The 13,360-nt window shown below is 41.5% G+C and overlaps 1 protein-coding gene across 2 annotated transcripts in view; it reads left to right on the plus strand.

Moving 5' to 3' along the window:
* The window catches only part of egfra (epidermal growth factor receptor a (erythroblastic leukemia viral (v-erb-b) oncogene homolog, avian)), an 85,828-nt gene extending 80,073 nt beyond the window's left edge, over positions 1-5,755 (plus strand). The window contains exons 26-28 of one of the 2 annotated variants that reach the window (XM_067454322.1): positions 1,578-1,619; positions 2,202-2,304; positions 4,481-5,755. In XM_067454322.1, the coding sequence (XP_067310423.1) occupies positions 1,578-1,619; positions 2,202-2,304; positions 4,481-4,836 (501 nt within the window). In that variant the 3' untranslated portion in view covers positions 4,837-5,755. The remainder of the gene's footprint in view (positions 1-1,577; positions 1,620-2,201; positions 2,305-4,480) is intronic. The other variant, XM_067454323.1, reaches the window with a different exon arrangement.
* Positions 5,756-13,360: the final 7,605 nt, after the last annotated feature.

Consider the following 13,360-nt stretch of genomic DNA (forward strand, 5'->3'; position numbering starts at 1 on the left):
GGATGTGAGCTGTGGCAATGCTCAAATCTCACTTGTGTACTCAAGTTTTTGAGTTACTGGGAACTTGCATTCAGCATAGTAAATCTGGCGGATAATTGTTCTGAGAGCATTTTGACCAAGCTGTCCCCACAGTTTCTCGTGAAGCCAAAACTTAAGTAATTTAAACTGCAACTCATCGACTGGCCACTAGGGAGCAGAATCTCACTGAGCCCCATGTTAAAATGCCCAACTTTACAGCAGAAAAAAAAAACATGATTACGGCCAAATTGTGGTTTTGGACTGTGCAGCTAATTTTGCCCTTCATGACAACTGTAAGGGGGGTGAATATAAAGCCTTAAAGTTCTGCATAATTAAGGGCGTGGCCACTTTGAGTGACAGGTGGATTGCTGCCTTTCTGTAGCCTGACAAGCCAGACCCACTTTAAGATGTTTGGTCTGGAAAATCATCATTGACAAGGCTCAATCCGAGGGGCGGGATAAACGGTTGAAGGTGAAGCAGAGCTCGTTGACAGATTAAACTTTCGCCGTATCCGCTCGGCAAAACTCAGAACACATCTTCCCTTCTTAAGAATGACTTCAGTGCCGTTCTTTGTTCTTTTCTTTTCAGACTAGATTTGCTGCCGCTGTGGTGCGTCTAGATTTCTAGGCTAGCTTTTCTGCTGTCTGTTAGTCATCACATCATCTCAGCTCCACCCTCGTCCCGCCTCTATGCCCATTTTCTGTTATCCGGGAGTGACGCAAAGTTGCGCGTTGGCAACGGCCAGCTCGACCCTACTTTAAACTTCAAAACTGCTCTTCAGAATCCCATGGGTGACGTCACTGATGCTACGTCCATATTTTTTTTAAAAGATTTTGACTGGAAGCAATACATAGAAAGCTCAATCCACATATTCATTAATGTTCATTATTAAATGTGTTGTCAATGGTAAAATGCTCTATTGAAAGTGTGTCATATAGCATATCCAATGTATTTTCTTATACTTATTTCAAATACAAGGTTAACAGGTGTTTTTTGGTGTCCTCAATGTCGTAAACTCTGAGGGCGAGACTTCTAAATGGATAAATGATGATTGTTTTTAGCCAATGGGATTTCAGTATGATGGGATTGGGCGGCATACAACTCTGTCATAAACCCTGTCATATGATGATCTGCACCCGTTTCTACATTGGATTGATATATGAGGCTCAATAACCACTTATCCTGCACTTTAATATTTAAAACTTTGCAGACCTTTTACATTCACAAACAGCTATATAATATAACAGCTGGATAAAATGTAATATCTGAAGAAGAAAAAATACACAATATGGGCACTTTGAAACAATGTAAAATGTCAACTATGATTATTTTGTGTATGTATATGCATGTTATTATAGGTCAAGTTTATAATGATGCTACACTGTAGTTGTGGTGTCATTTTTAGAATCACCAGTACAGTTCAATCAAGCTTCCAATACTCATTTGAACATTTTATTGCAAGAAATTGACAAAGACCAAAAAGTATTTGGTTTGTTACAAATATATACTTGATTTTTAGGGGTTGATACTAAACACATGACTGCTTTAATTTGTTTCAGAGTCTCAACAGCAGCCTTGGGAACTGTCAAAACAGAAACGGGGTAAGTTCACCATGTCAGACATCAAGACACTGAATCGCATTGGTAGCTAGTAACTAGCACAATCAAAAGGAAAATAAAAAATAAAAAAATACATAAAGACCATATAATCTCACACAGGACATCACCTCATATTTCATCTGAAACATGCTCTTCCTGAGCAATACTATCTCCTTGGTAACCAAATACAATTTTTACAATTTTGAAGGGGAAAAAAGGTTTTGCTATATTTGTCCTGGTGTCAACAACGAGGGTCATAATTTGTGTGAAAATATTGGAATGGCATGTTTAAATTATCAGGCTTTTAAAAAGGTTGTGTGATTATGATTTATTTTCATATTTGGGTTGAAAAAAGGCTTTTTTGATTTAAAAAAAAAAAATTACCCAATGGAACATAGTAAGAAACTCCTTCCATATAAATTGAAATGCAGGACAAAAGGTCCCCTTATTACGCACACAACTGTCACCAGCTGTGCTTTTGCCGTCTCCTATATGCAATCACCTATTGTTAATTACAGGAAATGAAACCGGTTTAACCATGATGAAACTAGCTTTGTTAAGAAATGCATGTTTACTTTCTCACAGAATGGTTTCTCGGCAAGGGAGAACAGCATGGTTCTGCGTTACATCCCAGACCCGACAGAACGGTTCCACGAGGGAGACTTCCAGCCCGCTCCAGGTTGGAATGGTCAGTCTTTTGAAATTAAAAAATGTTGAATGAGGACCAAAAAGATATGAGACACTATTTAGTTTATGGGGAAATGAGCACCTCTGTTGGTCAGTCTTGGTCTTGCGTTCTTGTGGTATGCACTGATTTTGTACTCTTAAAGGAACAGTTTACCCAAGAAATGAAAATTTTATAATCTTTTCACTCTCATATAGATTTAAGGCTGTATGCTTTAGAATTTTTTTTTTAAAGGAAACACGAAAGGATACATTTTGAAGAATATTCACACTGCTTTTTCCCATAGAATGAATTTCACATAGTAGGTAACACTATTGTAGGATTTTAAGAACAGCCTGAAATTTAAGTCTTCTTTCACTAAAAAGACTTCCAGTAAAGCTTTCAAATCTCAGTGTATTCAAATGTGTCCATTGTGAAGTTATGCAAACATTTTTCAAAATATCTCCTTTTTTCATGAAATAAAGGAAGTCATACAGGTTTATATGGAGCCCCTCAAAGGACATGGTGAAAAAAAAATATGAGTTAGGATTTCAATGTGTTTTCACTAGGAAACTTTGCATTCATCCACAAAGGTTTGCTCCCCAGGAAACTTTGTGTTCATTCACAAAAGTTTTGCGTTCCAATCAGAAACTTTGCATTTGTTTCGCTAAAGATTTGCATTCCCCCAAGTAAGTTTGCATTCGTTTGTAAAAGTTTTGCGTTCCTCAAAGTAACTTTTAGTTAAATTCTCAAAATATGTGTTCCTCAGAGTAACTTCTAGTTACATTTTCAAAAGTTTTGCTTTCCTCAGAGTAACTTTGAGTTAAATTCTCAAAAGTTTTGCGTTCCTCAGCAAACTTTGAGTTAAAATCTCAAAAGTTTTGCATTTCCCAGGGAAACTTGAGTTAAATTCTTAAATGTTTTGCGTTCCTCAGAGAAACTTTTAGTTAAATTCTCAAAAGTTTTGTTCCCCAGAAAAACTTTTAGTTAAATTCTGAAAGATTTGTTCCTCAGAGTAACATTTACTTAAATTTTTAAGTTTTGCGTTCCTCAGAGTAACTTTTAGTTAAATTCTCAAAAGTTTTGCGCTCATCAGAGTAACTTTTAGTTGTTAAATTCTCAAAAGATTTGTTCCACAGAGAAACTTTTAGTTAAATTCTCAAAAGATTTGTTCCTCAGAGTAACATTTAGTTCAATTCTCAAAAGTTTTGTGTTCATCAGAGTAACTTTTAGTTAAATTCTCAAGTTTTGTTCCACAGAGAAACTTTTAGTTAAATTTTCAAAAGTTTTGTTCCCCAGAGAAACTTTGAGTTAAATTCTCAAAAGTTTTGCGTTCCTCAGAGTAACTTTTAGTTAAATTCTCAAAAGTTTTGCGTTCCTCAGAGTAACTTTTAGTTAAATTCTCAAAAGTTTTGCGTTCCCCAGAAAAAAACTTTTAGTTAAATTCTGAGTTTTGTTCTCCAGAGAAAGTTTTAGTTAAATTCTCCAAAGATTTGTTCCTCAGAGTAACATTTAGTTAAATTTTCAAGTTTTGCGTTCCTCAGAGTAACTTTTAGTTAAATTCTCAAAAGTTTTGTGCTCATCAGAGTAACTTTTAGTTAAATTCTCAAAAGTTTTGTTCCCCAGAGAAACTTTTAATAAATTCTCAAAGGTTTTGTTCCTCAGATAAACTTTTATTTAAATTCTCAAACGTTTTGTGTTCCCCAGAGAAGTTTTGAGTTAAATTCTCAAAAGTTTTGCTCAGCATAACTTTTAGTTACATTTTCAAAAGTTTTGGTTTCCCCAGAGTAACTTTAAATTTAATTCTCAAAAGGTTTGCGTTACCACAAGAAACTTTGAGTGAATCTTTACAATTTCGCAAAAATGTTGCATTCCCCCAAGACAGTTTGTTAATTCGCAAAACTTTGTGTTAAGTTTTGCATTTGCCTGAGGACTGCATTTGTTCACAAAAGTTGCATACATATTTTGCAAGAGAGAGCAAAAGCATAGGGAAACAATTTTTCCTCCCATCTCGTGTTCTACTATGTCCCTTAAGGGGTTAAGCTCCATAGGTTTGGAACACCTTGAGGGTAAGCATCGATTTAATAGATTCTAATACCATTAAGGTATTTTTGTATGCAGATGCACATTTAATTAACTGCTAATTAAAATGATTGACAGAATAAAATGTTTATTTAGCCCATGTTGTCCTCCTTCCCAGAATATATAAACCAGAAGGACTCACTGATGTCCAACATGACCAACCCAATTTACCAACACCCAGGACCCCCCCGCACACTTCTGCACTCTTCAACTGCGCTGGACGAAACTGAGGAAGAGTACCTCAACTGCTTCAAAAGCCCCACTGGCACCGCCCCACCCGAGTATCTAAACACATCCCACAAACAGCTCCTTTCTAGCCAGCCATTCTTCAGCATGCAGGGCTTCAACCCCCAGAACAGCATGGACAACCCAGACTACCAGCAGGACTTCTGCCCCCTGGAGCTCAAAACACACACCAACGGCCACTTGCCGGCAGCGGAAAACGCAGAATACATGGGGCTAGAAGTGCACTAGCACATTCTGGAGAAGAGCAAATGTTTGAGCCACTTTTCTCTAGGACATATATTTATAGTGGAAACACAGACAAACATAAACAGAGGTTTTTTCCTGCCGTCAAGGACAGAACAAGCTTTTCATAACCTGGGCTACCTTTCAAATATGCTTGTTTCGTTCTGAGCTAGACTTGGTTGGATTGAACATTTGTGGCTTTCTCCAAATCTCACAAGAGACTATGAACGACAAAAGGATATGAATCTGCCGATGCCAGTAGAAACATGCTGTTGTGCTGAAATTGCATATCATGGAGCAAGCTTCTCGACATGCATGTTAAGACTGCTTTTCAAGTAATCTGGTTTCTGTCAAGTCAATAACGGTTTTAATGAGCAAACAAATTACTGTGCTCAATAGAGTCTGTAATCATAAAACTTGGCAGTGGCCCCAGAAAGTATGTAGGACACTTAAGTCACATTTAAAAAATATCTAAATTTCATCGCATTAGATGCAAAGTACCAAATCATGAACTGAACATGATCCAAGAAGTTTGACCTCCAGAAAGTATCCAGTACTCTTTTTTGTATTTATTTCAAACAAAATACACACTCAAAAGTTTGGAGTCAGTAAGTTTTTCTTTTTAAACAAATTATTTTATCTGCTCAGCAATGATGCATTCAATTAATCAGACATTACATTGTTACAAAAGATTTGTTTCAAATGCTGTTCTTTTGAACTTTCTATACATCAGAATCCTGAAAAAAAAGATCACTGTTTACACAAAGATATGAAGCAGCACAACTGTTTTCAACATTGGCTATAATAATAATAAAAGTTACTTTGAGTTAAATTCTCAAAAGATGTTGCCTCAAGAAACTTTGAGTTAAATTCTCAAAAGTTTTTTGCATTGCTCCAATACATTTTGAGTTAAATTCCCCCCCCCCCCCCCCCCCCCAAAAAAAATAAAATAAAAAAATCCAAAATATGAAGCAGCACAACTGTTTTCAACATTGGCTATTATAATAATAAATGTTTCTTGAGGATCAAATCATCATATTAGAATGGTTTCTGAAGGATCGTGTAGAAGACTGGAGTAATTAGGCTGAAAATTCAGTGTTGATCACAGGAATAAATTACAGCCTATTCTATTCTATTCTATTTCAACATATTTTATATTGAAATAGAAAACAGTTATTTAAAAGTATAATAATATTTCACAAAGCTGGTGTTTTTACAGTATTTTGATCAAATAAATGCAGCCTTGTTGAGCATGAGAATTTCAAAAATATTAAAAAAATCTTACCCGCCCCAAAACTTCTTCATCTTTTAAAAACCTCATGAACTGAACTGAAATGTGTATTTGCGATACATTTCTTTAAATGTCCCTTGTGTTCATGTTATGCTGTATTGGCTGATGCAAAGACATTTATAAATGTTTTAATAGTGACTCAAGCGTCCAGATACTTCCTGTTGGACACTGTATGTAAGCTGAACTCAGAGGCTGTTTTAATGCCTCTCTGCTGTGAATGAAAGTCAAAATTAAGTTAAATTCAAGATTTAACTGTTATGTGTTTTTGCTGGAAATGTTGGCTGTGTGGACAGGGCTACGACAATGATCTGAGAATCGGCCTTGTCCGAAGGCCAACTTATGACTGGTACATGTACAGACCTGTAATATGGCTGACACTTGCATTATTGTATCTAATAGAGTATTTTATCCATTGTCATAAAAAAAAAAACGCATATGGGTTCACTCATATATTCCATTTCTGTTTGTTCGTCCATGTGTTTTAACCCTTCTGCACCTTGCTTGACTTAAGTAATATTACCCAATTGAAATCACATATCTCACAGTCAGAACATATCATGGCCTTGTAATGTTGCACAAATCAAAGTAATGTGGTTGGATATCTTAAAGTTACTGTCCTTCTAGCTTTGATCATTCTTTTGAAAACAATTGCTCTGGAAATATGGTGACAAAGTCCTTTCTCCTTTTTCCTCTTGACTTTTGTTATATAAGAAGTAAATTCAATAAAGACTTGTTTTTATAATAGGTGATATGTACATGTTGAATGCATGCGATACCATCTGGTGTGTTTTACTTGCCTTCTAATCAGGGCTAATTTCATCAAAGCTGTTTTAATCATTAATTCTCTTTGCGGTCCTTTACCAAATGGCACCCTAAACACTTGCAGTCTTCCTAGGTAACTACATATTGAGGACAACACTACATATCAACCACAAAGCACTAGCACCCTTCTGAGACCTAAAATGCAAATTCTCTGTTATAAATGGGCCCTGTCCCAAATGGCACTTTTTATATGCACTTTCAGTCTTGTGGCCTTACAATGGCTGCCGCGTGTGCGTGCCTGTTGAGTCCATGAGACCGTAGGGTGTCCCATTTGTCATGTTAGGTCTCCCCCTTTTGCGGTCGATATGCGCCCTCAAAGCACACTGGTGCAGGTTCCGCAGCGCACTTCATCCCGACAGTCAAAGTGGCGTTAAGTCATGAAAGTGCGGACTCGTAGGAAGAGTGCAAGGGTTTAGGGTGCCATTTGGACAGGGCAGTGATATGCACTTTCGCTCTCGTGGACTTACAATGGCTGCCGCATACGTGTATAGTTAAGTCCATGCTGTGTCCATTTGTCATTTCAGGTTTAAGAAGGGTGCTCACAAGCGCCGTCTTTGCCTTTGATATGTAACCTTAATGCAAACTTATGCCAAGCCTGCACGAGAAGACTCCAGATAGTCAGAATGGCATAACGTCACGAAAGTGCAGACTCATATGAAGACTGCGAGTGTTTAGAGTGACATTAGGGACAATGGCCCTGTCCCAAATGGCACCCTAACCCTCATGATCTTCCTCTGAGTCTGCACTTTCACAACGTAATGCCACTTTGACTGCCGGGTAGAAGTCCTCTGCGTAGCTCGCAAACTTGCGGGCTCAGCTGAAGTGCGCATCAAGGGCACATAGCAGCCGCAATGGGGGCGCTCACGAGCACCCCTTTTTAAGCTTAAATGATGAATGGGACACCCTGCGGTTTTGTGGACTTAACATGCGCACACAATGGCCATTGTAAGTCCACAAGACCAAAAGTGCACATGAAGTGTGCCATTTGGGACAGGGCCAATGAATGCTGGGCGGGCGGCCGTGCTCATTTAAGTTTCGGTTTAGAATTAGCGCTAATTCAGGGGTGGTTTGCTTGAATTGTGGGTTCATTAGCCTATTATTCTTAATGAAAAACAACAACAAAAAAAAGTACAATGACAAACTCACAATCTTCCATGATCTTCTTGTCTGTCAGCTCTTCGCTCTCGAGAGGAATGAAATCTGACTTTGCGTTTGTGGTGCAAGCAACTCTTGTTCGGCTCATGCTGTATTAGTCAGAAACGTTCAGTTTTTAATTGAAGTGTCTGTTCTCTAACTGAACTAAATTATTTTATCAGTTCATTGATTTAAATAATATAAGTTAAAAATGTTTTAGCTAACATACGTTTTGATAGCAATTAACATAAAATATTTTGTTAATTACCTTTTTTTCCTTGCGAATCATATGAATTATTTACTTCACAAGTTATCAGAACTAATAAAAGTTGAATATGAAATATATTAAGAAATATTTTGCTAACAAACTAATTCAGAAAATGGCAACTTGCTAATTTGCTAACGTGTTCACAATAGCAAAGCACTTAGGGAATGAGTACAGCAACTTAAAGCACCTGCTCTCAAATCGAGCAGCATGCACCACTTAATTGTCATCGTGATGGTAATTCTCCAAAAACCTACATTAACAGAAACTCTTCTAAATTATGCTGTGTTCCAGGCAGGTTTTTTAGCCAGTGAGTTACAACTTCAAATCACAAAGCCTTAGTGCAAGAATTGCAGTAGCTAGATGTAAACAAAGCATGGTGGACCATATGGAGCCTATATGCTCATTTACAATAATTTCTATCGCCAAAGATCCTTACTCTTTGATTATTTAAGGGAGAAGAAATATTTCCAACTTTTGTTCTATAATGATGGTGGACTTGCACCCTAAGATGACCACAGTGCAGCCCTGAATGTCAGACGAGACCTAGAAACAAACCGCCTGTGAAGATCTCGTTGACACAACAGTCATCAGCACAGATCCTCCTCAGCAAAGACCTGTATACAGGCCCAAATGGCCAACTTCAACTGCCTGGAATTATAAACCATGTTCATTTGTTTGGCCAGTGGAGAACTGAAACCCCAACTGAGCCTGTTTTTTTTTCTCCATTCTGTCACCTGATGGAGTTCCTTGCCACTGTCGCCTCTTTGCTTAGTTAGGACACTTAATCTTCAACAATATTATTGTGACTGCACTGACACTATTGGATGTAAAACTGGCCTGGCCTGACATCACTGCTTTCTCTAGAGCTATACTTTATAGTTGAAATGAACTCTTTTTATAATTTATGAACTTTACAGTCATTGTTATTAAACTGAACTGACTTCAGCTGTCTTAAAGCTATAAACTTGTAACTGTAATAAACTGTAACTGTAACAAACTGTAATAGTAACTGCTATAAACTCCTGTAACTTTTTTTAGTTTATTCTTAGCTAAAAACACATAGTTCTTTCAAAAATATATGTGCTCATTAATGTATATTTACTTCTTTCAAGTAATAAAGTATTTTCATAAGTTTATAATATGCCATTGAAAATGCATACGGGTGAGGGGTTCAAATGCAGGTCGCCATGTTGCCCCTCCATCTTGAAAGAACATTAGCCAAAGAGGGACATACCCATAAATTCAAGCTTCGCTTTTCGCGTTTTAACACTCGATGGCAGTCATGAACAAGGTCGAACTGGAAGCCATGTTAATCTTGGACTAAATAGGCCACCGTAGGAGTTTAAACGAAATCGGAATTGAGAGGAACAGAAACTAATATTTACTGGATTGTCATATACCTTTCACCGCTAGATGGGGGAAAATATCACACAGTTAGTTTTACAGCCAAATTGAACTCAGTTTGCATAATTTTCCTGTTTCTCCCTGTAAAGTTGCTTTGAAACAGTTTTTACTGTATAAAGCGCTATATATTGTGCAAAAGGAAATTATTTAGTGTTAAAGAGAGTGAAAAAGTTTGTGTGTAAAAGAGAATAATGTTTTTCTTTTAATAATATACATTAAATATCATTGTTATTTTGTAATTAAAAAATGTTGTTAATACATGTTAATAGTATAGTGATTTGTTCATTGTTAATGTGTTTATATTATTAAAGTGTATTTGTTCATTTATAATAAAAATCCTTAATCTTAAATCCTAAATCCTAAAATCCTTAAAAAGTGGCCAGACCTGGGCCACATAAAACGTCTCGGGTTACTATTGTAACCCTTGTTCCCTGAGAGGGAACGAGACATTGCGTCGTCGAGTGACGACACTAGGGGTATGCCCCTAGCGTAACGGCTCTGAAGTATGAATGAAATCAGCCACCAATCCGATTGGTGCAACGTCATGACGTAGTAGGTGACGGCGTACGCGGAAGCTATAAGAAGCAGCCGTCTCATACAACCGACAGCCTTTTGCGATGACGCGAGCGCTCTACGTGAAGGTGTGGCGACGAGACGCAGTGTCTCGTTCCCTCTCAAAGAATAAGGGTTACAATAGTAACCCGAGACGTTCCCTATCTCGAGGGAACTCGCACTGCGTCGTCGAGTGATGACACTAGGGGAACGAATACCCACTATGCCGCACCGAAACACGCACATCCTGGTGTGAAGCTGACATACCAGGCACACTCAGGATGCAAGCACCCTAGCACCCGCCGTAGCCGGGAGGTCCAGCTTATAAAATCTAATAAAGGTGTGTGGATAAGCCCAGCCCGCTGCCTCACAAATCTCAATAAGTGAGGCTCCCGAAAGGAGGGCCATCGAGGAGGCCGGCCCCCTTGTACAGTGGGCCTTTAAGGCTATGGGTGCAGGCAGATTGCGCACCCGATAAGCCGTGGCTATAGCCTGAACGATCCAGTTACTAATAGTCTGTCTCGCCGCAGGCAACCCTTTCTTAGGGGGGCCAAAGCACACCAAAAGCTGGTCCGACTTCCTCCAATGAGCTGACCTGTCCAAATAATTTCTCAATTCCCTAACAGGGCAGAGCAGGTGCAGCCTAGCTTCCTCTGCCGTCATGTGAGGCGGAGGATGAAATGCCTGAAGAAAAACTGGCCCCATCCCCGAAGATGGAACCTTGGGCACATAGCCCGGTCTGGGGTGCAAGATAGCTTTCACCCCGCCAGGGGCAAACTCCAAGCAAGTTGGTGTGACCGCCAAGGCCTAGAGGTCCCCCACTCTCCTCACAGAAGTGATAGCAAGGAGAAAATCTACCTTGAGGGTCAGATTTCTCGCCTCAGCCGACTCCAATGGTTCGAAGGGGGCCTCAACCAGCCCTTCGAGAACCACTGCCAGGTCCCAGGCTGGGACTCTGGGATGAGCTGCAGGCCTCAACCTCCTAGCCCCACGGAGGAACCGTACTACCAAGTGGTGTCTACCCAACGGGCCCCCATCTTAAGGCGAGTGGAAAGCCCCTATGGCCACCACATACACCTTCAGAGGGGATGGGGTCAGACCGGCGGAGAAACGGTCTTGGAGGAACTCCAGTACTAAGGCCACTGCACTGTTAACTGGGTCCACCCTCTATTCTCTACACCAGCTAGTGAAGACATTCCGCTTAAGGCTATACAGTTTCCTCGTAGAGGGAGCCCTAGAGCTGAGAATGGTCTCTACGACCTCTTGTGGCAGGCCATCCTCTAGGTACTGAGCCCCCTCAAGGGCCAGACCCAGAGGTCCCAAAGCTCGGGCCTGGGGTGGAATATTATTCCCCCTGCCTGAGACAGCAGATCCCTCCTCAGAGGGACCTGCCATGGGGGGCCGTCTAGCAGTGCCACAATGTCGGAGAACCAAACTTGGGACGGCCACCGGGGTGCTACTAATAGGAGGCTGATGCCCTCCCGGCGGACTCGCTCTAGAACTCCCGGGAGCAGAACGATTGGGGGAAATGCGTACAGACGCCGCCTCGGCCACGTCTGTGTCATGGCATCAAGCCCCAGCGGAGCTGGATGCCTGAGGGCGAACCACAGCGGGCAGTGGGTCGTTTCTAGAGATGCAAACAGATCCACTTCCACCGGGCCGAACCTCTCGCACATGGCCTCCACCACCTCGGGGTGGAGCCGCCACTCCCCGGGCCTAAGCCCCTGCCTCGACAGGACGTCCGCTCCCTGGTTCTGGTTCCCTGGGACGTACATCACTCTGAGAGACGACAGTTTCCCCTGGGACCACAGGAGGATCTGATGCGCCAACCTGCATAGTGGGCGCAACCTCAGACCCCCCTGGTGATTTACATACGATACTACTGACATGTTGTCGGATCGTACCAGGACATGGTGGCCGTGGAGGTCCGGGAGAAAGCTCCTCAGAGCTTTGTAAACCGCCAACATTTCCAAGCAATTTATGTGCCAGGAGGAATGCTGGGGTCCCCACCGAACTCTCCTGAACCGGCCTTCCATGACCGCGCCCTAGCCCGTGAGGGAGGCGTCTGTTGAAAGGAATTTCCTGCAACATAACGCTCCTAACACTGGCCCTTGGGAAAGGAACCTCGGATTTTTCCATATGACTAGGTAACGAAGGCATTTGCGCGTTATCCTGATCATACGGAAAGGTTTTCCCCTCGAGGAGAACCCCTTGGTTCCCAGCCACCACTGGTGGGGCCTCATGTATAGCAGGCCGAACAGAATCACGTTGGACGCTGCTGCCATGAGACCCAGCAGTCCCTGGAACTGCTTCACAGTGCGGCTGTGGCCTAGCTTCATCCCTGAGACTTTCGCCAGTATGGACCCAACCCGTGCGGGAGACATGCTCGCCCGCATCGTGGTCGAGTCCCATACTACACCGAGGAACGTAGTCCTCTGGGCGGGTACTAACACGCTTTTGCTCGTGTTCAGTCTCAGCCCCAAGCACCTGAGATGGGCTAAAAGGACATCTCGATGCCGAATCGCCATCTCGCGCGACTGTGCCATTATGAGCCAGTTGTTGATATAATTCAGTACGCGGATGCCCTGGAGCCTCATCGGGGCCAGAGCTGCATCCATGCACTTGGTAAAGGTGCGAGGGGAAAGAGCTAGACCGAAAGGAAGCACCCGATATTGGTACGCTTCGCCCCCGAAAGCGAACCTCAGGAACTTCCTGTGGGCAGGAAGGATGGAGACATGAAAATATGCGTCTTTCAGATCTATCGTGACGAACCAGTCCTCGAACTGGATCAGAGTCACGATTGCTTGAATTGTGAGCATCTTGAACCTGAATCTCCTCAGCGACCGGTTCAAGTACCTCAGATCTAAAATTGGACGCAAGCCCCCACCCTTTTTGGGAACAATGAAGTAACGGCTGTAAAACCCCGACTCCCTGTCTGGCGGAGGAACCCGTTCTATAGCCTCCTTGACCAGCAGAGATTGCACTTCTTGTTCCTTAACCTGCCTCTGGGCCAGGGGGACCACGGTCCAGACCCCACCACTGAACTTTGGTGGTGGGGC

Source organism: Pseudorasbora parva, chromosome 9 (genome assembly GCF_024679245.1).
Source record: "Pseudorasbora parva isolate DD20220531a chromosome 9, ASM2467924v1, whole genome shotgun sequence".
NCBI lineage: Eukaryota > Metazoa > Chordata > Actinopteri > Cypriniformes > Gobionidae > Pseudorasbora > Pseudorasbora parva.